At 43.8% G+C, this 26185-nt stretch overlaps 3 protein-coding genes and 1 non-coding gene across 4 annotated transcripts; 3 read left to right on the top strand and 1 right to left on the bottom strand.

The window, feature by feature from the left end:
* The first annotated feature begins 3760 nt into the window (after window positions 1-3760).
* Window positions 3761-7752, top strand: LOC136517586 (phytochrome-associated serine/threonine-protein phosphatase 3-like). The gene is made up of 10 exons (XM_066511193.1): window positions 3761-3904; window positions 4146-4303; window positions 4387-4452; window positions 5497-5554; window positions 5749-5859; window positions 5962-6012; window positions 6546-6689; window positions 6767-6859; window positions 6948-7019; window positions 7631-7752. The coding sequence occupies exons 1-10, from the start codon at window positions 3824-3826 to the stop codon at window positions 7673-7675; spliced, it is 879 nt and encodes a 292-aa protein (XP_066367290.1). The 5' UTR covers window positions 3761-3823; the 3' UTR covers window positions 7676-7752.
* A 1219-nt stretch (window positions 7753-8971) lies between these two features.
* LOC136519291 (U5 spliceosomal RNA) lies at window positions 8972-9090 on the top strand. The gene has a single exon (XR_010774842.1). It is a non-coding gene; the product is annotated as a U5 spliceosomal RNA (small nuclear RNA).
* A 420-nt stretch (window positions 9091-9510) lies between these two features.
* LOC136516055 (protein PLASTID MOVEMENT IMPAIRED 2-like) lies at window positions 9511-11943 on the top strand. Its single transcript, XM_066509464.1, has 3 exons — window positions 9511-10264; window positions 10395-11489; window positions 11542-11943. Exons 1-3 carry the CDS (start codon window positions 10139-10141, stop codon window positions 11941-11943), a joined length of 1623 nt encoding a protein of 540 aa, XP_066365561.1. The 5' UTR covers window positions 9511-10138.
* A 459-nt stretch (window positions 11944-12402) lies between these two features.
* Window positions 12403-15524, bottom strand: LOC136517496 (uncharacterized). Its single transcript, XM_066511069.1, has 5 exons — window positions 14842-15524; window positions 14383-14556; window positions 13165-13257; window positions 12936-13085; window positions 12403-12843 (listed from the first exon to the last, which is right to left on the bottom strand). The coding sequence occupies exons 1-5, from the start codon at window positions 15403-15405 to the stop codon at window positions 12712-12714; spliced, it is 1113 nt and encodes a 370-aa protein (XP_066367166.1). The 5' UTR covers window positions 15406-15524; the 3' UTR covers window positions 12403-12711.
* Between the last annotated feature and the right edge of the window lie 10661 nt (window positions 15525-26185).

Raw genomic sequence — 26185 nt, 5'->3', positions numbered from 1 at the left:
ACATTTGGAGTTTCTATTTGTGAGATACACTATTATGCTTTTATGTGTGTGATACATTATGCATCCATGTTTACTATTATATCTATGTGATAGTGATATCTACATGATTATGATATATGACATGTGTGCTCTCTACTTTGAATTCTTTATATGTCATATCACTTGTGTTTTGCTCATTTGCCTTTGCTTCCGTGTTTTACTCCGATGCAAATGAGCTTTATTACTTGTACTCATGCTTATTTCATATCTTTTGAGTATATCATGTTGGCTTGGGTCATATAAGCTTGTCTAACACCTTTGTTCTTATTGCCTAAAGCCTATATGAACCAAGCATGTTAAAAACATCATCTCTTTCACATACTCGAGGTAGTATTGTCATCAATCACCAAAAAGGGGGAGATTGAAAGCATCTAGGCCCCTAGTTGGGTTTCGATGATTAATGATAATACATGATTACTGTGACTAACGTGTGTTTTGCAGAAACAATTGAGTTAGGTCATGGTAATGGAGATCGATTGGGCAATTATGGTTGTCATGCCCCTACGATGGAAATCATTTCGGTTTTCAAAGGATAGACGATAAGGTTAAGGATGGACTAGTTCTAAGTGTCGATTGGAGTTGGAGAGACACTTAGAGTAGTTTAGGACTTTGTTTTTCCTTTGGCCGTACTATTAAGGGGGGTATGAACGGGTAGTTTGACCTAGGTGAGTCTAGTGAGTTAGGTGTAGTTCACACTTATTGAAACTAGCACTAGGTAGCTCCACAACAGCCCTTTGATCCAATGGAGCAAACTTCATTCACATATGTTCGAGAGTTGGAAGTGAATGGAGGGTCAAATACTGACCGGACGCTGGCTCCGGTGTGACCGGACGCTGGCTCAGGGTCTGGTCAGTTCATTTGACCAAGGTGATTGCGTCTGGTTTGACTGGATGCTGCGAGGTCATGGTACTAGACATTGAGGACCGGTGTCCGGTCGACTCCAGTAAGGTTCCAGAGAGGGAAAATCACGACCGGACGCGTCCGGTCAGTGCCGATCGGACGCTGGCCAGTGTCCAGTCACACTGTAAACACTGGAGTTTAGGGTATACTGACCAGAGCGTCCGGTCACCCCGCAGAGGCACATAATGGTTCGTTTTTCAGCCGGTGTTATAAATACCACCTCCGCTCTTGTGTGGGGTACTTTTGCTCATTCCAACAGCTGAGAAACACCTTAGAGATTGCCAAGAAGAGCAAGGTCCTAGTGAGATGATTGAGATTTGAGAATCCAAAAGAGAGCCCTCATTAGTGAAGATCAAGAGTAGCAAAGTGTGCATCCACCTTCTCATTAGGCTTGTCGCGGTCAAGTGAGAGTTCGTGCTTGTTACTCTTGGTGATCGCCATCACCTAGACAGCTTGATGGTGATTGGGAGTTTGGTGATCACCCGACGGAGCTTGTGTGTGACCCAACTCACGTTGTGAGCGTTTGTGGGTGATTCACCGCGACGGAGTGTCGAAGAATCCCGTAGAGAGCACTTGATCCTTGCGCGGATCAAGGAGGAGCTACACCCTTGCGCGGGTGCTCCAACGAGGACTAGTGGGGAGTGGCGACTCTCTGATACCTCGGCAAAACATCGCCGGGTTCCTTCCTCTCTATTTACTTTGAGCAGTTCAATTCATGTCTTTATATTCTTAGAATTGCCATGATAGAATAGGATTGGAACTTAGGTTGCAAGTCTTTTGTGCGGTAGAACAATTAGGAACACTTTCTAGGCACAAGGGGTTAATTGGACTAACCATATGTTTTAATTATTGCAAAAAAAATTAGAATTAGCCTAATTCACTCCCCCTCTTGGATATCTTGATCCTTTCACTGCATATTACTTGCTGCATGATGTAGTTGTTGACTACATTTGCTTGTTGTAGTCCTCACAAGGCAGCACATGAAGGCTACAGCAGAAACCATTGCTAGATTCAAGCTTCATTCAATCTAACTTACCAACCACACGGCCAGTGCCTCCTACCACTGCATCAAAGGAAGGAAAAGCAAGGATGAAGCGCATTGCAACATCTGGACAAGCTAAGCCACAGAGGAAGTCCAAGAGGGTTGCAGGGTCAAAGAAGAAGCCATGATCATCTATGCTTTTGTACAGTAGTAGTAGACTGCTATGGCTTTGTGATGTCTGTAAAGTAGCTTTGTTTGACTGCTAGTTTCTTTTGGTTCTTCTAGAAACACGGGGAAGATAGTGAACACACATCATCTTTTGGTTTACCCAGATACAGGGTATTCTGGTAGTGCACATTGTATAGTTGCAACACTACATCTTTTGGTCTACTGGTATGAAAGACAATGTACTATATGACCACGGACGGAGCACAGTGGGGGCCAAACTGGGCTCCGGCCCCCCTTGTCCAAAACAAAATTCTCAAATATAGTTTGTGGTCACTTGCATTTTGTGAAATGTGACTCGACTATAAATATATATAACTAGCTAGTTTTAGTCCATAACTTAGTTAAGAGTAGTCTGACAGTCTCTGTAGTCACTTAATATGTGATTAGTTAAATTTATCATAGTATATATGGTTTTATTTCTGATGTCAACATATTTCACTTGTGTTTTTATCAAGTTGCCCCCCCCCTGATTTTGTGCCGTGCTCCGTCGCTGTATATGACTGCTTGATCAATAGCCATGATTGCATTACTCTGAATACTCTCAACCAAATCCATTACACATGATATCACTGCTGAATACATCATCTAGGACTACTGATTACAAAAACTTGATGGTTTCAGCAAAGTGATTAGAGGACTAATTACAACACTACAACCAACTACTTAACTAGTAGCACCAATAGACCAAGGATCAACACAAACAGTAAACCAACTATCTTCACCACAACCAAATTGCTTTAAATTGAACCACTCACCTTGTAGAATGGGCAGCAGTAGAACACATCACCTCGGCTCCATTCTTTTTTTGAAACGAGCCGCAACACGATGGCCCGGTGGCACTCCGTGCACTGAATCAGCGGGAGATCCGATGCACCTCGCAGATCCGAGGCTGAGGCACTGGATTCGCCGGCAATGGCGTCCACCTGAGGTCGGGAGGCGGCGGCGGCAAGAAGTGGCGTCTGGAGGAAGGAGGAGTGGGGATCAATTTCAAAGAGAGAGAAACGGCTGGGGAAGGTGACCTGTTCTCTTTTTTTTTTTTCCCCAAGGGGTGTTTGGTTTTATGGACTAAATTTTAGTCTATGTCATATCGAACGTTTGGATGCTATTTAGGAGAACTAAATATGAGTTAATTATAAAACTAATTACATAGATGGAGACTAATTTACGAGACGAATTTATTAAGCCTAATTAATCCGTCATTAGCACATATTTACTATAGCACCACATTGTCAAATCATAGACTAATTAGGCTTAAAAAATTCGTCTCGCAAATTAGCTACAATCTGTGCAATTAGTTATTTTTTTCGTCTATATTTAATACTTCATGCATATGTCCAAATATTCAATAGGACAGGGACTAAAATTTTCCTTTAGGAACCAAACACCCCCTCGGTGCTCTTTGTTAAATTCCCAAAGCCAAAGATCCCGCCAAAGCCCACTCAACCTCCTCGCTGGCGCTGCCATGTTGAACAGAAGGCGCCTCTCATGGACCTAAGTGACATAACTAGCAAATTTCGATTTTACGTGTGCCTAAGTGACGTGTATTTAACTTTTTTTTAATGAAATCAACCCAACAATCCTCCCCAAATCTGCCACAACCACCCACGCAAACCCTACTTCACAGAGGGACTGTAATTGGCGGCTTGGCGCTGGCGATATCAGCTGTCTCGGATTATGGATTTGGATCTGTGGATCGCTAAGGTCAAGGAGGGGCAGCACCTCTCCGAGCACGAACTCCAGTCCCTCTGCGAATACGTACTGTCCTCTCGGCTCTCTGATAATCCCTTAATGCTCTAGCCTTTTGCTTTAAGGTTTGCTTCAGGCCATTAAGGTCGAGTGGCCAAGTCTCTGGGTTTCCCGTTTACTTATTGTTTGATACTCTGATGAGTTCGGTGCTGGCCTGCTGGGAATTCGGGTCACGAGCGTGCGATGCTTGTATTCGTGTGTTCTGCACATGTGCTGTGTAAAATGTACTAATTCTATGGTGAAAATCCAGGTGAAGGAGATTCTTATCGAAGAGTCGAATGTGCAGCCTGTCAACAGCCCTGTGACTGTGTGCGGTGACATCCACGGGCAGTTCCATGACCTCATGAAGCTGTTTGCAACTGGAGGGAATGTCCCTGATACAAATTACGTATTATGGTCCGCTCTTGAGTTATTGATGCACTGGTGACTAGGTATCCTGTGTCGGAGCAATGTCACTGATTCATGACCTGAGGTTGGATTGACTTGCAGAGCGACTTTGTTGACCGCGGGTTCAACAGCCTGGAGGTCTTCACTATCCTATTGCTTCTAAAAGCAAGGTATTGCATCGAATGCCTGTTCGGGTATTGTTTTTTTTAATGGTAGTTATGATATCATAGAGTAGTGAGCATTTTACAAAGTACTTAATACTGATCCAATTACGTGCGATGTCAAGAGTCTTGAGCATTTTATTTTACATAGTATTTAATGTCCATTTTTGGATTTGTTTCCTTGATGTCATGTATTTAACCAATCTGAGTGTCATCATGCGAAACATCCAGATTACTGCTACATAAATTAGGACCTTCTTAATTAGGTCTGTATACTACAAAATTATGGCTTTTGAGCTTTCATGTATAGGAGTACATGTTAATTACACTATGCTTGTTTCTTTTCTCCTTATTCAAAGTAGCATTGATATCAATTTATCCTGTAGGCTGTAGCTTTAGTTTGTCAACACTGTTTGAAAAAAAATGGCCGCCTGGGTGGTATACCCCATCCTATCTCACAGTTCCTTATTGCTTCCTGGACCAACTGAAGAGCTAGGAATCAAGTAGTAGCGCATAGTGCTTTCTAAAACAATGACTGCCAGTGATTTACCAAGATCTAGTTAGTGACTGGGCACATGAGATTTAATATGAAGAACCTCTAGAAAGTGTGTACCTGTTAGTTTAGCCACCTAACCAAAGCACAGGTCTAAGGACCGGCCAGTTCTCACAGGACGACGGTGCCGTTGTGTAAGGGTGGGGCAGGGGTTCGGGGGTTTTCTGGGCCTGCGTGAGAAGGTCTTCTTCTTAATGCAATGCCTGGGGGTGGTCATACCCTCGCAGGTCTAGTTTTTTTTTTTTGTTGGAACATAAAGATGTTTTAGATATTTTTTGGTCCGTAGAATTAATGTCCGCTAAACAAATTTCCTAATAGCACCAGATTGTGTTGACTCCATTTTGATATATCAATTGTAATAATTTATTCTCTTTCATTCCAACTTGTTTCGCTAGTTCTGTAGGGTGTTTCTCAATTCGTAATTTCAAGAAGCTCAGATCATAAATCTATGTGAAGCCTCATTTAAATTTATTGTTTCATTGATTTTCTGTATGTTATAGGTATCCTGCCCACATAACCCGGCTGCGCGGAAATCATGAAAGCAGACAGTTGACACAGGTAAACTTATGTCCAAATGTAAAGATTATTTTCTCATTTTGTATTTTCTCTAATTTGCATTCACATATTTCTTTTCAGTTGCTGTCTCATTTAGTTCAATTCATTTATTCTAAATAAGAATATTGCCTACCGTGCCTGGCCAACCCAACAGTTCTATATCATGAAAAAGGCTAATGCATTTATTTATGTTTTAGGTGTATGGTTTTTATGATGAGTGTCAAAGGAAATATGGAAATGCCAATGCATGGCAATATTGTACTGATGTTTTTTATTACCTTACTCTTTCAGCAATCATTAATGGCACAGTAACTTACCGGTTAATTTTTTTTTTTTTTGTGATTTTATTTCATGACCAGTGAGAAGCAACAACCTGACAAGTTATACTTGCTGACATGCTGAATATCTAGGTCCTTTGTGTTCATGGTGGCCTTTCACCCAATGTACGGTCAGTAGATCAGGTTAGTGATTCTTCATCTTCATTTGATGAGGTTTTGCCTCTTTATAATGTCCTGATGAACTATCATATCATAAGATATGTTGCTTTGCGAATTATGATGCCAATATGCCATTTTAAGGCTTGTTACCCTTTTTTCTTTGTAAATTAGTTAGGGACACTTTATGCCCCTTTCAGTAGCTTTCTAGCTGTTTTAAGGGATACCTTCATTAAGAAAAGCATCAGATGATGAGTGGTTATTCTAGCTAGCATCAGAAAGTAAGTGGTTATCAGTTACTAACTTTCCACCAGTTGACTGTGTAGGCCGCCTTTTTGAAATTTAATGCTAGTTTGCTACTAGAGATATTCTTGTGATGAAAAATGTGGAAGCCACCCATGCATATAGCGAAATGCTTGTTTAGTGGAACTCATGCATCAACTGAACAAATATCTGACCCTGTGATTTCACTTTTCTGTTGGATGAGGTCAAATCTGTTTTCAGAGAATGCTGACTCAGTTTTGTGTCTCATGAATATTCCATATCTTTGTTGTTTCCAGATACAAATAATTGATCGCAATTGTGAAATTCCGCATGAAGGGCCTTTCTGTGATCTGATGTGGAGCAACCCAGAAGAGATTGATACATGGGCAGTTAGTCCCCGTGGAGCAGGTTGGCTCTTTGGAACAAGGGTGACTCAAGAGGTATTTTTTCTTTTGTTTATTACTGTATATAGTTGATTTCAAGTACATGCTTACTGCTTGGCCTTTTTTCAATGCAGTTCAACCATATTAACAAGATTGAATTAGTTTGCCGGGCTCATCAACTGGTCCAGGAAGGCCTAAAGTACATGTTTGACAAAGGTCTTGTAACTGTGAGTTATCAGTTCACAACATCACTTGTAGATTTGCGTCAAAATGCAGTTCCACATGCTCACTAGGTCTTTATCTTCTTTTTTCCAGGTGTGGTCTGCACCTAATTATTGTTACCGATGTGGCAATGTTGCTTCTATACTAAGCTTCAGTGAAAATATGGTAGGTCACTTCATGTTCACTCATGCACTAGCTCCTGGTATTTGGATGGCTGCCTTCAAATGACAATAATACGAATATTAAAGGAATCCTCCTAATTTTGGGTCTTTGATAATTTCAAAGAAAGGTTTTTGCTAGTTTGTATATCTTGGATGTAGCCTACCCCAACTTGCTTGGTATTAAAAGGTTTTGTTCTGGTGCTCATGTTGTATATCGAGGATGTAAAGTGCTAACATAGTAACATTATGTTTTCCTATGATGGACTGTAGAAGCTGCTCGAGTCCTAATACATAAGCATGTGGGGGAGCAGACTTAGAAATTGCTCCTCTACATCTTTTTTTTTTTGTCTTCGTACAACGTACTATTGTTATATGGCTGGAACTGAACAATTCCATTATAATCTTGAAAGATTTATCTTTGTGTCAGTCATCTCAATGACGTGGATGCAACAATTTAAACTAGGAAACTAATGGTGGCTTTCATCTATTCTATTTTAACGGCATGTGAATTTTAAGCTACCAAGTTATTGCAGCAACCGGTTTGTGCTGACATGAGTTCTGGTGGTGTTATTTTCCTGTGCTTTTATCTGCTGATCTTTTTTGCTCTGTTTCCAGGAAAGGGAGGTCAAGTTTTTCACGGAGACGGAAGAAAACAACTAGATGCGAGGGCCAAGAACTGCAGTCCCATATTTTCTTTGACCCCCGGTTGTACTTTTTTTTTATTTGTGATTGTTCTTTTGTATGGGCTAAATGCCATCAGATAGAGATAGGTGTTCATGGTTGTAGGTTCAGCCCAGAACGCAATCTGGTGCATTGTATGCCAGGTAACAGGTTATTTTGTCTGCCTGCACAGTAGATGTTGAAAGCAGCACTGACCTCTTTTTGCGTCACTCCATTCTCAGTGTCACGGTCTTATCACATCCTTAATGCAACCTACTGCCATTCATCCTAAATCACAACTAAAGCATGCTTCACTTTTTTTTTGAATTACGCTGAGGACTACGATATAGAATCTGTCAACCAACAGATACATTCTGGGACTCGCTGACAACGCATGAGAGAATGGCATCAACGAGAAAATAAAAATATACAGAAGGAAAGCAGCTTGCTGTATCTCCAGAGCGCGGCCATGGGCAGGGATGCAGCATGCGTCTGCGTGTCTCTGCTGCTGCCGCCGCTATCGTGGCAGCCAGGCCGCTATCGTGCCTCATTGCTTCTACATTTTTCTTACACCCACAAGCCCACAAGTAATGATTGATCGTCTGATCGACACCGGCGAGTCCATGAGCACACAACTTTTTTTAAAGTCATTTTGATGCCAAAATAACCAATACAAGTTTCAAATCTATATTTGTATACATGTGAGTGTTGTATCAATTATTTAGCACTAAGATGGCTTCAAACGAAAAAAAATCATGAACTTTAAAGTTGTAGATCTCGTCAGGCTACATGAATTTTGTGTTTTTTTGTCCCTGTCTGATTTCATATGAAAAAACTGTGATTTTTAAGACATTGTCACCAAAAAAAAGATTCCACCATTTGAATCGGCGGTAAGGTAGTTCTGCCAGTTTATTGGCGATGATAAGTTAATATCGCTATATCAATTGGCGATGCGAGTTAGATATGTAACTTTTTTTTTTGTTGGGAAGTTCTTTTTTGCCAAAAAAACGAGTTAAGAAATTAAAAAATCGTGAGGCGTTGACTGCGCGCCAGCTCAAGCTCAGGCATGCAAAGGTTTTTTCACTTGTGAAACCGTTGGCGGGCCGGACTCCGCGGGATGCATTGCTGGACAGCCCAAGGATGGATGTACCACAGCCCACCGAATTGCTGGACAGCCTAGGGGAAAGCAAAGGTTAGACAGCTGATGATGAATTAGCACCATATCGTGCAGCTACTAAGATGGGATTATGGGGTGTGCTATAAGAGGAAGGGCAGTGTCACTGATACAAAACACGCAGCTGCGTGGTGAGCACAAAGCGAACTATTCTTTCGCCTTTTACTAAAGAATACCGTGTGCTCGCCACAATTAGCAGCATACGCTAATTTTTGAAGGGTGTTCTCCTATTTAGGAGGACCCCAACAAACTAAATTCAAATTTTATATTAATTGATTAATTTGAAAACAAAATAAATTGAAATATTATATATTAATTAATTTAAATGCCAAAAATGCAGAGCAGCCAACGGTCTTGCCAGCCAGGAGCAGAGCAGCCATGTCTTGGCATCGCACCATTAGTTCATCGAGGGCTGTCTTCTCGCTGCATACATGTCGTCAGTCGTCACTGCTGATCTGACAGCAATTCCCACGATGTAGCTCATGCAGCAATGGTGATGATACAGTTCCACAGCTTGTCCTCTGCACAGGCGCCAGCAGCAAAGTGAAAATTCACCGGTTGTGCCTGGTATTAGTAGGTCCATAGGAGTCTCCAAGGCACGGGCATTGTATCTTGCTCACCCATATAACGAGCTCTATTAATGTCGTTAGCTTTGGTGACGCATGGAATTGCGGTTATGAGGTGGTGTGATTCGTTTCCGGGTAGTAATTTAGCAGCAGGAGACGAGAGCATCAGCTTCAGCCTATCAGATATTCAGATTGCTGAAGCTGAATACGACAGGGCCCGTTTGTCCAGTCAGTTCTCCCAAAATATATGTAAACAAGAACATGAAACCTCCGCATATTCGGTGAACTTCTACTAATCTACACCATAATGTTTTCGAAGCAGTAATCTGCCTCCTGAGGCTGCGTGACTCACTCCAACCTAAAACCGCTCCTGATTTCATCGACCCAAAGTGATCTTGGGACTTGCATTTATATGCTGTCCAATGAACCACCAAGGCAACTGATTTAACAAGGAAATGCGAGCTGGGGAACAAATCACAATCACCAGCCAGATATTTGCTCGTTTCTAGAAGGAGGCCGTGACATCATGGATAATATAGCTGCCACTGCGATGTGTTGTACTGCTAGTGAGCTCCTCTGAATTCTGCCAAGCATTCAGGCTTGGAACTTCAGCGCCAACGCTTTGTCATTTCTGTTAACACACACGGCTCCAGAATCCTTTTACCTTGTTTCTGTCATACTATATAACCATAGTTTCCAGCTTCCAAGAGACCTTCCAAGAACATGGAGGGTAAAATGGAGCAGAACTCTGGAGAGATCAGATTAGGAGAGGCCATGAGCATCTTTGGTCAGAGCATCGACGTGAGGAGGCCGGGGAGGAGCAGGAGAACGAGAAGAGCCACCCACAAGGTACCATCTGATCAAATCTCTGGAAGGAAATGATGCGCTGCCTTTTTCTTTCTTTCTTTCTTTAATGTCCTTTTTGCTGCCGATTTGTACTGCTCTGTGATGTATTTGACATCGACCGTGGCGCATGTAGAAATTCTCACCTGCGAACGACTCACCGGCGAGACCCAGCCTGGAGAGGCTGCACCAGCGCAGGGCCGTCACGGAGCGAGAGCGCGGCCGTGCCGAGTCCGAGCTGTCGAGGGCAACTGGCATGGCGCAGGAACTGGAGCGGCAGATCGAGCAGGCCAACGCCACGGCGAGGTCTTCTCACAGGCCGGAGCTCCAAAGAACACATGCCAGCGGCAGCGGTAGCAGCAGGAGGAAGAAGCCGGGGCTGGTGGTGGATGCCGATCAGCCTCGGGATCAGAGCAACACGCTGCTCGTCGAGGTGATGCAGGAGCTGGACCGCGTCAAGAGCGAGCTCCGGGAGCTGCGGTGCGAGGTGAAGGCCGCGAGGGAGGCCAAGGCCGAGGCTCACGGAGACGCGGAGACGCCGACGCCCAGAGCGATAAGCCCCGGTTCGCGTACGCTCGACGGCGTTGAGCGAGAGGCCGGCGAGGAAAACGAGGAGGAGCGTGGCCGTGGCATAGCGGAGCTCGCCGTGGCCGGAGGATTCCGCGAGGGCGTCCAGGTCACGAGGGCGCTTGCCGACGTGCTGCGGAGGGACAGGAGCCTCGGAGCGAGCGACCCTGACCACAGGTACGCCACCGCCAGCAGCTCCGACGTGGGACTCGAGTCCGCGGACACGGCGGTGGTGCCAGCGACGGAGGAGACGCGCCACGCCGAGTACGCACTGACGATCGCGCGACACGGGGAGCACGAACGCGACGACCGCTCGTCGCGGCAGGCTGCGGAGTCCGAGCTGACCTCGGCGAGGGTAGAGCTGGAGTCCATCAAGGAAGAGGGAGCCCCGTTCACCGGCTCCGTGGAACGCACGCGCATGGAGAAGGCGCGTGTCACCGAGGAGATCGACCGCCTAGCCGAGCAGGAGGAGAGGGCCAGCGCGCAGGTGCAGCAGCTGAACGCCAGGCTTCTCAGGGCCAGGTCCCGATTGGACGCCGCCACGGCCGCTGACGAGAGGGCCGAGGCGGTGCTCGCCGAGCTGTCGGCCGCGCTGCGGCAGCTGGGCGAGGAGACCGAGGCGGCGGAGAAGGAGAGGGCGCTGACGGAGCTGGAGAACCAGTGCGTCAGAAGAGGACGCGGACACCGTCGGCGCCGAGATCGCGGCGGTCGAGCAGTGGGTCAGGGAGTCAGTCAAGGAGCTCGAGGCAGCGAGGGCGTCGGAGGCCGTGGCGACGGCGAAGCTCAGGGCCGCCGTCGAGGCCGCAACGCTGGCCAGGGCGGCGGTCATGTCGCAGCAGACGTCCGGGAACGTGACGATCTCCAGGTTCGAGTACGAGTACCTGACCGGCCGCCCCGAGGTCGTCCAGATCGTCGCCGAGAAGAAGGTGGCCGCGGCGGAGGCGTGGGCGGAGGCGCTGCGCGCCGGCGAGGAGATATCGATGCGGATCGAGATGATCGAGAAGGAGATGCACAAGCGAGGGCCTTGGAAGCGGATGCCACGGACAGCCCGAGTGGAGAGGAACCTGAACCGCCGGTTGGCTTGCAGCGCGCGCAGACGCGGAGGAGGCCGGCGCTGAGGGAGGGCGTGGGGTCGGAGACGTCCAAGACGACGGGGACACCGTCATCGTCGATGGTGGTGCGGAAGCAAAGGCCGCCGTCGTTCAGCATCAAGAGCAGGAAGACGAGGACAGTGGTGTCCAAGTACCTGAAGGTCGTCACCGGGAAATGTGGTGGATGAAACATGCTCCCAATGAAAACGGTCGGAAACGGTATTACAATATAGAAAACGAAAGCGATCGGTTCGGGATATTTCTACATTTTAGCAATTAAAGAGTACAACAAATGGTTGAAAATGGTTGCGAAACTAATTGAAAATGACAAATGTTTATGTTTGGCAAAATTCGGAAACGATATCATAATATAGAAAACAGTATCATAATATAGAAAACGAAAGCGGTCGGTTCGGAATATTTCCGTACCGTTTTCATCCCTACCAATACTTCATAGTTCAGACCAAGCTGAATTCAAGCTGGAGCTGGGGGAAAAAGTCTTAAATTATATTGAGATGCAGCAACTTTCTCAACAGAATGCATGGAAGAACTCATGCAGTCCGACTGTCATGCGTTGAGTCAGACAGGCAGTACTGTACTAGACACTGTACTCAATAGACCATGGAGAAAAAATTGTAAATTCTATATGCAAATAAATACTTGGATCCTGTGCTTGTACAAGCGTGTATGCAGACGGCTGGGCTGTACAGCAACAAAAGAAGAACTAATCTTTTGCATTTCAATTTGATTAATTATACTCGATGAAAGTGTGGTTTAGACACTAGAATAGGGACTTCAGGTCTTTGAGACAGTGGTCTTGCAAACCGGGCAAGCGTTCTTCCGAGAAAGCCACTGCTTTATGCAATGCACATGATAGCTGTGGCCACAGCTCAGCTTCCCAGTTTCCTCGTTTGCTTCAAACTCTTCCTGAAAATTGAAATGGAATCGATGGCTACACATCAGGTGCCGAGTAGAGGTGCAGGAAGTGAGGAGGGAAAAGAGAAAGAGAAGGGGCATACTTGACAGATGCTACATCTCCTATCCATTTCTGTACAAAAATGCTTGGGGTTGAAGGCGGAGTACTTGACCATCCTAAGGCTTTGAATGATCTCGTCTTCACGAAGCCCTGTACTTACATATCCAATCCGGTCCTCAAGATCGAGCAATTCCTGTCAAGTGAAATAGTGAGCGATGATGAAGGCATAAAATCTTCTGTTTTATTTTACATGGTATGCAGTGAGAAGATACCTCATATGTCATGTTGTCAACATCAAGGCGCCAATCCTGATACTGATCATAAATACCCATTCTTCCCAATAAAATCCTTGTTCGGAACATCATCTGCAAGTCACAAATAAGAAGTTCGAAAAATTAAAGAAGAAAACACAGCACCTAAAAAAAAACACTGACTAAAGACATCATCAGGTTCAGTAGGGGCTCCTGAGCCCCTCCTGTTCCCTAAAAAAAAAAAGACATCATCAGGGATCTCCCCTAAAAAATACTGCAGGATCTACAGTGCACATGGATGACGGGGTGGAAGCACACCAATAGCCAGGTGTCGATCTCCTCGGTGTGTGCGTTCTACGGACTAAAATACCATGTGTATAGAACAAGTACATAGGGCTACAGACTAAAATACCATGGAAACAGTACTGTTAACTCCTTTACCTGAACACCTAAGTACTTCAACCAATAATTGCAGCACTATAATGTAATAACAAAGAGCACCTTTCACTGACAAAAATGCTAGTTCACATTCTATAATACCTTCTTATACAGCTAATTAACACCTACTGCTACTATAGAACGAACCTACTTGAACACAACACCTAATTTTAATCATTGGCAATGTGTGTAATCCATTGCCACTGGCTCATTCCAGAAAGCTCGGTAAACAGCAAAACAAGCATCATTTCAGCAACATGGCAGTTAACCGAAAGAATCAGCAACATGGTTGTTCAGCTCAGCACAATGATTCAACATTGATGCATATAGCCAGAACTCTGCATCTACACTCAAAGTCCCACCTGACCACCAAACTTATCTATTCCTGAGCCATGTTCTCCTATTACGGTATCACCTGCCGTCATGTGAACCCCTCATATCTGTGGCCGTTTCCTCAATGGGTACGTTACCAGCAAGTAGAGTAGAGTAGATAGCATGGGGTACCACACACTTCCCAAGGCGCAGCCTGTTCTTAGCTACTGGATGTCTAACTCTAACAGAAAGTCCATGTTAGTTGACACTCCATATCTCAAAAGGATGATATCATGTGAAACACTCAACTAACAAATGAAACAGAAACACACACACCGGAAGTCACCTATAATTATAAAAAGGGGTCCTATTGCAGGCAAGGATGCATTGTGAATTTGTAGTTTGCAGAGTTGATTCATAACAAAATTCATATCCAAGCACACGACACAGTGAGCTGAACAGAATAGATGCTGCGTAACTGTATCGTACCTCTTCCTCAGCCCGTGCTTGGGAGTGCCGGCGGGCACTCATATGTCGGATGCGCCCAGAAGGTGCACGGTCGGCATCAACGAACGGCATGTCATGGTGTGGCGGTGAACTCAGAGGAGACGAGGACATGTGCTCCCGCATGGTGACCCTCCTGGCCGGAGGCGCGCCAGGCCTCTGTCACCGAGGAATAATCAATGGTCAATTAGCAGGACGAGGTAGAAATTTGAACGGATTAATGGAGGAAACAGCTACGGGATGGCAGGACTAAAGCGAGAGACATGGATGAGGAATGACTCGTGAACATGTGACGGCATCCATCAAATCTGGGCATGCAAGGACATACAAGATGAAATCCTAGCAAACTATGAACGGTTTCAGTACGAACGAATAGATGCAGAATCCTGCATCCAGGACCGAATCCGCAACGAGCAAAGGGAGAGCGGTAAGGCTAAGGCATACCTCCCTGCGCGGCCTGTCGGCCTCGGCGCGGCGGCGCGCGGCCACCGTCTGGTGCGGCGCCACCACGCAGTCCACCGAGGAGGCCTCGGCGGCGAACGGTATCCCCGGCGTGCACCACACGTCCCCGCCGCCGACGCCCACCCCGGCACCTCCACTGACGCCACCGCCGCCCCTCGCCTTCCGCCTCTCCCTCCCGTTCCTCCGCCGCCTCCCGCGCCACTCCTCGGAACGCCGGGGCGCGCCCACCGGCGCGTGAGCCTGGGCTGCCGCAGACGCGCACCCGAGCCCGCGCCAGTCCGCTGTGGGCCGCGCCGCTTCCGGCGCGTGCGCCTGGGACGCCGCCGCGCACCCGAGCCCGCGCCAGTCCACCGGAGGCCGCGGGGTCTCCGGAGCGATAGCCTGCAACGCGGCCGCGGACGTGCAGCGGAGGCCGCGCAGCAGGCCCTTGCCCGGCGCCCTCGCGGCCTCCGCCTCCGCTTGACCACCCGACGCGAGGAGCGCACGCAGCGCCACCCGCCGCCTCTCCGTCCCCGGTGACCCTCCGCCGCCGCCGTCGCGGGCCATTCAAACTTCGCTTGCTCTTAGCCTCCTCCTGCGTGTCGCTCGTGCGCTTCTGCTTCTCGGTAGCCGGTAGGTGAGGTGACGACTCGGAAGTTGGAATTGAAGAGGACGAAGTGGGCGAGATGGGAGGGAGCAGTTGATAAAGCACGCGCGTCGAAGCGTCACGGCCGTCCGCAACCGTCCGATCCGCACGGTCGCCGTCGATCGGACGGACGGCCGTCGACCAGCTGACCGTCCAAAAGAATTAAACGTCAGTCTTGCAACTGCCGAACAACGGCACACGGATTAATGACAGGTTAACCTTGTAAGCTCGTGGAAGAAGAGGCGGATAAGCATCGGCCTCCGGGACCCGACAGTAGAGTAGACACGCCAGCCTTTCGGCAACCACCGTGGCGCACAGGAAGGCGAAGCTTGGAGGTCCGGCAGCACGGCAGCTCAATCAATTGGCTGCAGGTATCCTGGCAGGAATGTCAGCCTCTGAAGCTTTATTATCACACATTCACACAACGGTGCGATCTTCAGAGTCACGGCGCGTTTAGTTCGCTAAAGTTTGCACCCGCAAATTTCGTATAGTGCACAATTCTCTAGTGTAGCATTTCGTTTGTATTTGTAAATTATTGTTTAAACATTGACTAATTAGGTTTAAAAGATTCGTCTTGCAAAGTTAAAGTAAATTGTGCAATTAATTTTTGATTTCGTCTACATTTAGTACTCCATGCATATACCGCAAGTTTGATGTAACGGGGAATCTTCTTTTTGCATAGTGCACTTTTGGAGAACTAAGGCCCCGTTTAGTTCCGAAAATTTTTGGCTTTTTGGCTACTGTAGCACTTTCGTTTTTATTTGGCAAAAATTGTCCAATTATGGACTATTTAAGCTTAAAAGATTCGTCTCACGATTTCTCGGCTAACTGTGTAATTAGTTTTTTTCGTCTACATTTAATACTCCATGCATATGCCGCAAGATTTGATGTGACGGGGAATCTTGAAAATTTTTTGTTTTTGGCTTGGAACTAAACGGGGCCTAAACAAGGGCTCGTAGAAACACATCTGAGCCCTTGTTTAGTTCGCGAAAAGTTTTCCAAAAAAGTGCTACAGTACCCATCATATCGAATCTTGCGATACGTGCATGGAGTATTAAATGTAGACGAAAAAAACTAATTGCACAGTTTTGTTGGAAATTACGAGACGAACGTTTTGAGCCTAATTAGTCCATAATTGAACACTAATTGCCAAATAAAAACGAAAGTGCTACGGTAGCTAATTTCGAACTTCCCCCCGACTAAACACGGGCTGAAAGTGGAAGACAACACCGTTCCATTGCCCACGTTTCAAATCGATACCCGTTTCTGGAGCCAATCGGTGAGCGAGTGTGGAGTGTGGACGACTGGAACGGCTGCCGGGTCTTTGTTGCACTCCCGTCAGCTGTTTCGGCAGCGACCAGCGATAGGACAGTGGTGGAATGTTCGTCTTTACTGTTGGGAGTTGGGACGACGCTGAAGAAACTGTTTTGTTGTCTCTGTAAAATGTTCATGTGAAGGTCAGACGTCGCCGTCGTCATGGATCAGTACAAATACTACTACATGGGTCGGTCGTCGATTGTTGTCTCTGCCTAGCGTAGATTGTTTGTATGTAGGAGTAGGACGTGACAATCGACAGGTGTGACTGATGGGTACTTGAACGAGACGATTGTGTTTGTGCTGGCGTCGGGATTGTCTGGTTGTAGTGCACGTGAACTGTGTTCTAGAGTGTCCTATGTTTACTGATGCGAGCATTGTGGCAATTTTGGTTCGTTTGGGTTTATTTAGTTTATAAGCTGTTTTTTTTTCAGTCAATGAATAGTATTTTTTTCTCATACCAAATCAGTCAATAGTACTTTTAGCAATGGCTTATCAGTCAAACAAACCCAAACAAACAGAACGATTGACAGTGCAGCCACGTTCTCGTCAGAAGCTTTCCAGCATCTTGAAGGGTGTTTGATCCCAAGCTAAAACTTAGCATATCTTCAAATAATGGGCTGAACATGGGCTAAGAGCTTGCTTGGATCGTTAGGGCTAGTTACTAGGTATGACTAAAAATTAGCCTAAATTAGCTAAGATTGGGTTGATTAACAACTAGTTGTATGCTTGGCTAACAAATTAGCCCACTTATTAGCCCTATTTTGAATAGATTAGAGCTAATTTTAACTAATTTTAGCTAGTTAACAATTAGCCCTTATACCTAAACAGGCCCTGATTATAGAATAATAAGAGCTAATTGGTTTTACGGACCAATTATTAGCTTTGTTAGTTCTTAGGGTAAAGTACATTTTTCAAAGTTCAACTTGCATGGGAGTTTGATTTTCAATCCTAAATTATGAAACTAGGTACTAGACACCTTCCAAGTGTTGAAACTAGACAAATTTGGTCCTTTAGCTAGTTTCAAAGGTGGTTTTCTATTTTCTAAAATAATAAAAACTTGTTTTAATCTCAATAAATTCATAACTTATTTATTTTAAAAATGTGAAACTAATACCATTTTTTTCTAAAAAATATCCATTGGTGCTCTATTTGGAGTTATTTGAATCTTATTTGTTCATGTTTCTAATAAACCAGACCACAAGCAATAAAATAATAGAAACAAAAACAAATAATTCTCAAATAACTATAAATTGATTACCAACAGTTAAATAACATTTTTAGAAAAAATGGTATAGGTTACATATTTTACTGATTTAAAATATATAGATTAGTTATGAATTTTTAGAGGTTAAACTAGATTTTTATTACTTTTGTAAAATAGAAAACCATCTTCGAAACCCGCTAAAGGACCAAATTTGTTCGAATTGAATAGTTGCAGTGTGTGTGATACCCGACTTTATAGTTTAAGGTTGAAAATCGAACTTATGTGCAAGTTAAGGGTTGAAAATTGCACTTTACCCTCGTTCTTCTCAGCCCATAATTAACCTATGTTTAGCCGGTATCCAAAATCCATGGCTAATTGTTACCCCCATGATATCCAAACACCCCTAGCTTCTAATTGTTAGTGTTGGTGAACGATGATGAACCGAGTGTTTAAAAGATGGTGGTGTATATTGCTTGGAGTTCTAACTAAACTTATGTAAGTCAAATTTCTTGTACCAGCATAAAACTGAGGATAGAGATAGATTCGTTTATTTTTAAACCGATCTTTGCCGAACAAGATCTGTAATTACCAATGGATATCCCCTTCCCAAGAGTTTTCAATGCATCTATCGTCAACAACCTCCTCCTCCACATCAGGGTTTGCTATGAACCCGTTGTTGTGTCTCTCTGTCCACAAGAAGTTGTCCAAGAACTGCTAAGGGCCGAACTAAGAAAAACAAGTAATAAAGGAGCCCCTCTACATCATCTCCTACCTCTAGCTTTCCGTTTCAAGCTTCCACGTCTCTAAATTTGTATAGGGCTCAACTATGGCAAGTGCAAGTCCCCATATGGATATGTGCGGTGCACACCTTGAGGGATGTTTCACCATTGTTGTTCATACTCCCGAAGCCGGTACTGATGGCAAGCAAGAAGAGAAGGTAAGCCAACAATCCTAGACCCAACATTTGATGAGTGGAGCACTTCGGATGAGTAGGTCCTTTGTTTTCTTCTTGCTTTTATTCAAGCAATTGTCTCACGGGTTGTGACAATAAACATGTGAACAAAGCCTAGAAAGCTACTCCCTCCATTCTAAATTATAAGATGTTTTGGTTTTTCTAGATACATAGTTTTTTTCTATGCACTTAAATCAAAACGTCTTATAATTTGAAACAGAGGGAGTATTCAAGATATCTTCTTCTTGTAATGGGCACCGCTACAGATGCACCAAGAAGGATCCATGCCAATCAAAGGGCACTTCATGGAGTCATTAGAAGCTAAGATGGCACCGGCTAGAAGAACGCTAAACGATGAAGAACTTGTTCGATACATCATGGAAAGGTTGGATTATGAGCTCACCCCATTTGTTTCTACACTTGTGGCGTGATCAAATCATATATCAAAATCTGAGTTTCATGCATAACTACTTGCGCTCAAGACTAGGATGAAACTTCTTCAAGGCGGGAAGTTGCCTATCCGGAAATGCTCGACTTTTGGAGCTAGTGATGCTACTCAGTATAGAAGTGTTGTTGGTGCTTGGTTCATTGCATTATCTAACTTTGACTAGAACTAATATCGCTTTCTCTATTAATGTTAAGGTATGCCAACTTTTGCATAAGCCTACTATAGATCATTGGGTATATACAAAGAGAATTTTGAAGCATATCAAACAAGATGTTGATCTTGTGCTTAAGATAAGTCAGTCATCATCAATGGTTGCGAGTGCATATTGTAATACATATAGGATGGTAGCTTGGATGATAGAAGGTCAGCTAATGGATTTATTGTATTTTTTGGTCTCCAATCTTGTACCATGTGGTGTGTTGTATGTATTGTAAGCTAGCTACACTTTAAAGGTATAGTACTAAAAACCCTTGCGCTAATGCAACTCATGAAAAATATGTGGATTAATTTTTTTTGCAAGAATTTGGATTTCAAGTCCTCGTGCTATTTCATTGTAGTGTGATAATATTGGATGAAATATCTTTGTTCAAATCCTGCTTATGCATGGAGCAAACATAGAATATGTTTATTAGCATTTTGTTAGAGAATGGGTGACTAAAAATGTCAAAAACTTGATTTGTTCTTTCTGGTGATCAAGTGGCAGATGGATTCACAAAACCTTTTAAATGTTCGGCATCTAGAAAAATTCAAGAGCAACATAACAGTTATGAGAACCAGATAGCGTGCCAGCTTGACTCGTTAGATGGTTACAACAAGGTCAATAATTTTTGAGCCAAGTGTCTTGGCTATAAGTCAAGTTATAATTAAGAGCCAAGTTATACAATAATTGTTCTCTATTTGTCTTCAAAATGTTTCTCTTTTCTATTCCTCCTCACAACACTTGTTACTTGGGCCCACTACTGCATAGGCTCTCATGCCCAGCTTATTGCTTGCATGAAAGCCAAGCTCTCGTTGCTTCAAAAATAAAAAATAAAAAGAGAGAGCCAAGCTGTCATCTCTCTTCTCTCTTCTATCGTCTCTCATCCACATCATCATTATTAGCTTGGCTATAAAACCATTATTGTACTTGCTCTCGTTAAGTTACCCAGATAGTTCAGATAGTTCAGCTCAGCTTGTTTAGTGCGTGAGCTAGCTCATTAACAACCACATCGAACGCATAAATTAGCAATTGCTAACTTGTTCTATACAAACATAAAGCAAAAATAAATATATAATATTTTTTATGAAATAATATGCATAGAATACATGAGTTTCAGACTTCAATATCATGCATGCATCATAACTCATAACATCAAGTATTTGGCTTGTTTAGTCTGTGAGCTAGCTCATTAACTTAACAAGTTAAAACGCTGGCTTGGCTCATTAGAAAAATCCGAGCGAGCTAACAAGCTATGGGTTTTTTTTGTCTGACTAAGGAGGCGATTAAAGATAGAGTTGTATGCCTCTTGGAGTTGTAACTGAATTGATGTAAATCTTCTTGTACCAGCATAGGAATAGGGAGAGTGATAGGTTCTTTTGTTGAGACCTATCTTTGCCGGACAATACTTTGTAACCACCGATGTAATAACCCCTTTACCAGGCACTTGGTGCTATATAAACACGCAACTAATCGCGCGCTCCACGGAGTAGAGAGGATTACACCAACGCTCATTGCCCTCAGATCACTTTGCAATCAGATCACTGTTGCCGATCCAGTTCCAGTCCCGCACATGAGACGGCATCAGCTTATGAAACCCGTGCCGTCCTTCCAGATTCTCTGAACGCTGTTTGGTCTCGTAGCTGACCGTGGAGTCGGTCAATGGAGTAGCACGATCCAATCGTCTCCATATGCTTAGTCACGAAGAGTAAGGGCGACAGGCTTAAAGCAACATTCATTTATGTCGAACAGAGACGCGATCATGGATCTCTTCTTCTTGGTTGATGATTCCAAGCTACACGCCACTGATGCAGCTGTCCCTGCTTGCTCGTGTTGCTGCAGCCGCAGCACCAAGGTTCAGCCGTCGATCACCCAGTGACGAGACGACAGAAGCATCGTCGGCGTAGCTGAGGTCCATGGATCGTGACAATGGCCCCGCTGAAAAAAGCCGGAACAGTTCCGGCTGATTTGTTGTGAGAAAGAAAATACTGTTCTGACTGAAAAAAAATAAGTTAAAAAAGACGCATTATTAGAGAAGTGAACAGGGCCAATGGCGCACGGCGGCCGGCGGGAGGTGGTGAGAAGGCCATGGTGGAGAAGGGGAGCACGTGCAGGAGCTAGCCGAAGCAACAAGCAAGAGCTTTCCTCGCTTCGACCGACGATCTCCACCCCCACACGCAGCAGGTGTGCGGGGTCGATGGATCGGCGTGGCCGTGATCCGGCGTGTCTCTGCACGTGCCCTGCTTCTCCAACAGGGACCTTCTCACCAAGCACAGGAAAAACACCGGTAGGTCGGATTGACGCATGCATCAAGTGCTAACGGCGGGGCCTGGACTACATTGCAGCAGTACTTTATGTGTAGCTTTAGAGAAGAGTGGGAGTGGAGAATGTACAAGTAGCGAACAACGTCTATTGGTGGGTTTATATAGGCGCTGAGCGGAGACGCCTGCCTGGGTGGCTGGATGCGAACATGCAACGCACACACACACAGAGGACACGCAAGGGGGAGCAGAGTAGGGTCGAGTCTTCAAGTGAGTTTGGGTGAGAAAGTGTCAAGTGTGTGTTCATCATGTGCAAGGGTGCAATAGACTGCCTACAAAAATAAAGCTGTTTAGGGCCACTTTAGTAGAGCTTCACTTCTTATTCTTGAGCTTCACTTCTTGATCCTCCTAAGGAGTGATTCTAGTGGGAGTAAGGTGGAGAGCAGTTGAGAATCAATTCTGAAGTGATTCCTGTGATAAATGAATAGGGAGCAGTGGGAAGTGGTGGAGAGCGTTTTTTTAGCTCTCAGCTTATAGTATAAATGGAGAAGTGATTCTCGTCAACTTTCCACCAAATTCAAGTTGCATTTTAAGTGTTTGGCGGGGCTCCACGGAAGCTGAGAGTAAAACTCAGGCTAGGAGCCGTATCAAAGAGGCCCTTATTATGACATCATGGTTCCCTTGTATATTCTATATCGATTTAATTTAAGTAGGTTACTCTCTAGAAGCTGATGCAACATGCCGTGACGTTACTACCTCCGTCTACAAAAGGATACAACTACGTAATCTATGTAAGGCAAACTAGTTTAACTTTAAACAAGTTTATAGTAAATAGTATTAATGTTTAGGTCTCCAACTAGATTTACTACAAAATATATTTTATAACTAGTTAATTTAAGGGTAAAGTACACTTTCCAACCCTCAACTCGTGCCGAAGTTCGATTTTCATCATTCAACTATGAAACCGGTTAAGAAACACCCTCCAACTATCAAAACCGGACAAATTTGGTCCTCGGCTGGTTTCAAAAGCGGTTTTCTAATTTCGAGAGGCGCCGAAATTTTATATTATTTTTTTAAACATCTTAACGTCCTCAAATGAAAAAACTCAAAACTATAAAGTTGTAGATCTCATTGAGAGCTACAACTTTGGTATAAAAAGTATTTTCATTTAACTCCATACAAATAATATATTAGTGTTATAATGCGGCAAGCGCTAGTAGACGATTATTATGGTGCTGAAATTTTATATTACTTTTCCGAGCATCCTACTGTCCTTAAATGAAAAAAATTAAAACTATAAAGTTGTAGATCTCATCGAGGCCTATAATTTACATATAAAAATTATCTTCATCCGACATCGTATTGAAGGGTTATGATTTTTCGAAATGAGTCTCGTCACGCGCACAGTATTGTTTTATCGCGTGACAAGACTTAAATTTCGAAAAATCATAACCCTTCAATACGATATCGGATCAAGATAATTTTTATATATAAATTATAGCTCTCGATGAGATCTACAACTTTATAGTTTTATTTTTTTTATTTGATGACAGTAAGATGCTCGAAAAAGTAATATAAAATTTCAGCACCATAATAATCGCCTACTAGCGCTTGTCGCATTAGAGCACCAATATATTATTTGTATGGAGTTAAATGAAAATACTTTTTATACCAAAGTTGTAGCTCTCAATGAGATCTACAACTTTGTAGTTTTGAGTTTTTTTTCATTTGAGGGCGTTAAGATGCTCAAAAAAATAATATAAAATTTCGGCGCCTCCCGAAAATAGAAAACCGCTTTTGAAACCAGCCGAGGACCAAATTTGTCAGGTTTTGATAGTTGGAGGGTGTTTCTTAACCGGTTTCATAGTTAAAGGTTGAAAATCAAACTTCGGCGCGAGTTGAAGGTTGGAAAGTATACTGTAACAGAACCGACCAATTATACGAAATTAAGTAAGAAAATCATCCGCCAAAGCAGACAATTTAGCAAACTTAAGCCCGTATAACCCGGTAGTCCGTGAAATCACGAAGAATTTCAAACCAACTTCCATTCCAGCCAAGATCGTAATAAGTTTAGCGGTCACCATCACATATTACATAAAAGTTCGCAATCTCAGATACATCAGAGTTTCAACGTAGTTATTACAAAACCAGTTCGAATAAAAGTAACGGAAGTCATTTGTTCAAACCACACACACGCGGAGTTCAAATATAGTGCCAGCGAATGATCATCTCCAACAAAAGCATCAGACGAGACGTAAGGAATGACCATGCCCATGGTCCTAAGCATCACCCATCGTAGGATAAAGGCAGTTGATACAGTAGCCGTAATACATCTGCCCATCTGCAACAAGTGAGAATAAAACCCTGAGTACAAGAAGGTACTCAGCTAGACTTACCCGACATAACCAAAAATAAATGACACCAAGAATTATGAAGGGCTTTATAGTAGGATAGCTGACTCATTTGCAAAAGAAGCATTTTTAGTATTTCAAGAACCTTTCTAAAAGTATTATTGCCATGTTAATTATTATGAATCTGTCGACTAAATTTGCACCTATACTAGAGTAAACATGTGATTAAGCAGATAATGATAACCAATGATCATTAAACAACTTCCATACTGTCATATTCATTATAACCATCCAAGTGTTCCATAAACATTTACTACGATGAAGTAACTCAAGTCAGGTGCTCACTATCCAGGAGCAATGGCGATTCGAATCGATTTCTAACCAGCTGGTGATTTATTCCTTACACAAACCTCACTCACCCGCTAAAGTGAGATATTGATCACCGAGTCAACTTTCCAAGAATCTCGAGTTTGCTAGGAACCACATGTACCCGGGGGCTGACCGACTGCACTTTGGTCTTATCATCCCGCCCCCGTGTCCTACCACACCTGCTCCGGCACAGTGCGTTGCGGGCAATCTACTCAGCCCGAAAAATCTCCCAGCTTCGCGATCGGAAGGTACTTTATCCGGCTAGCTAAATGTAAGGCATGCGTTCAACATGACTCGAGGCCCAACAACGGTCGGTCCTTAATCGACACAGACGGAAAGCACTACAGTCCAAAACTCTGCAAGTCTCCGTCTGGTCTCAACTTCATTTAACACTTAGTTATACCATGACTTCATAGTCATCCAAGCAGATCCAGGTAACCACCTATAGCTCGCAGGTGACAGGAAATCACCCGACTTCTACCGGTCTAAGCTAGCTAAGCATTGACTCGACTGCGGATACCAGGGTAACAAGGATATAGTATAACAAATGGTAAACAAGGTATAATGCAGCAACGGTTGCAAACAACTCCTGAACGTAATGCATCAATTAAGTAAAGCATTGAATTAATAATTGCAAACCGGGAGAAAATGCTCTGGGGCTTGCCTCTCTCGAAGGAGCTCGGACGGTGATCGGGGCACTCCGGAAGTTCCTCAACGTCCTCCTCGTCGGCTTCTGGCACTTCCTGCGGCTGCACCTCAAACTGCTCCTCGGGCTCCTCGGTTATGACGACTGGGTTCTCGGTTTGCAATCCTGTATGATGCAATGTGCGTAAGTGCTTATGCAATCGGTGCATCGGATGAGATGAATACAATGGATATTTTTGAATGCAAGGTAGTCGACATCATCCAAGAAAATATACTACAAGCATATGTCATCTACTGCATTCTCTTCTACTACTAATATGTTTAAGTCAACACATCTTATCAAATGCTTTAAAGATACACCAAAGCTAACATTATTAACTAACTTGCATTAAAGAGGATTATTTTATTTCATTTTAAACTAGGGCTACAACAGCAACCTATATTTCTGGTACTTATAAAAATCTAAGAAAATTACAGTAGTATAGTACTACTCTAAGTAGACTACCATAAAATTTTCATGGCATTTGGATAAGTAAAATAGTCTACACAAAAATCACAAGCTATGGAAGGATTATGAACATAAAAATACTTTGAACTGTGAAAAGTATCCAACAACAGAGTTAATATTTTTCCTATGTTCTTCATAGCATACAATGACTGTACAAAATTTATCACACGCATGTTTTATACAAAGTTTGCTCTCTAGCTAAAATAACAAAAATCAGCCATTAAAGGTACTTGAACTACACCTCAAAATTTTCCCACAGCTCATGCATGAAACATATTTTTCCTAGGAAGCACATTACATAAGAAGATTAACAAACTTGGAATCATATTTTTATGAAGCCTATAGATTTTTCTACACATTTTTCAAGTTATCAGCAATATACATGATTAAATAAAGTTCTACAGAAAAGTATCTCAAAAATGACATGCAATATTTTTAACAGATAGATCT

This window comes from Miscanthus floridulus, chromosome 17 (assembly GCF_019320115.1).
Source record: "Miscanthus floridulus cultivar M001 chromosome 17, ASM1932011v1, whole genome shotgun sequence".
NCBI lineage: Eukaryota > Viridiplantae > Streptophyta > Magnoliopsida > Poales > Poaceae > Miscanthus > Miscanthus floridulus.
The sequence above is the reverse complement of the archived record's forward strand: the minus strand, read 5'-3'. Positions and strand labels throughout refer to the sequence as shown.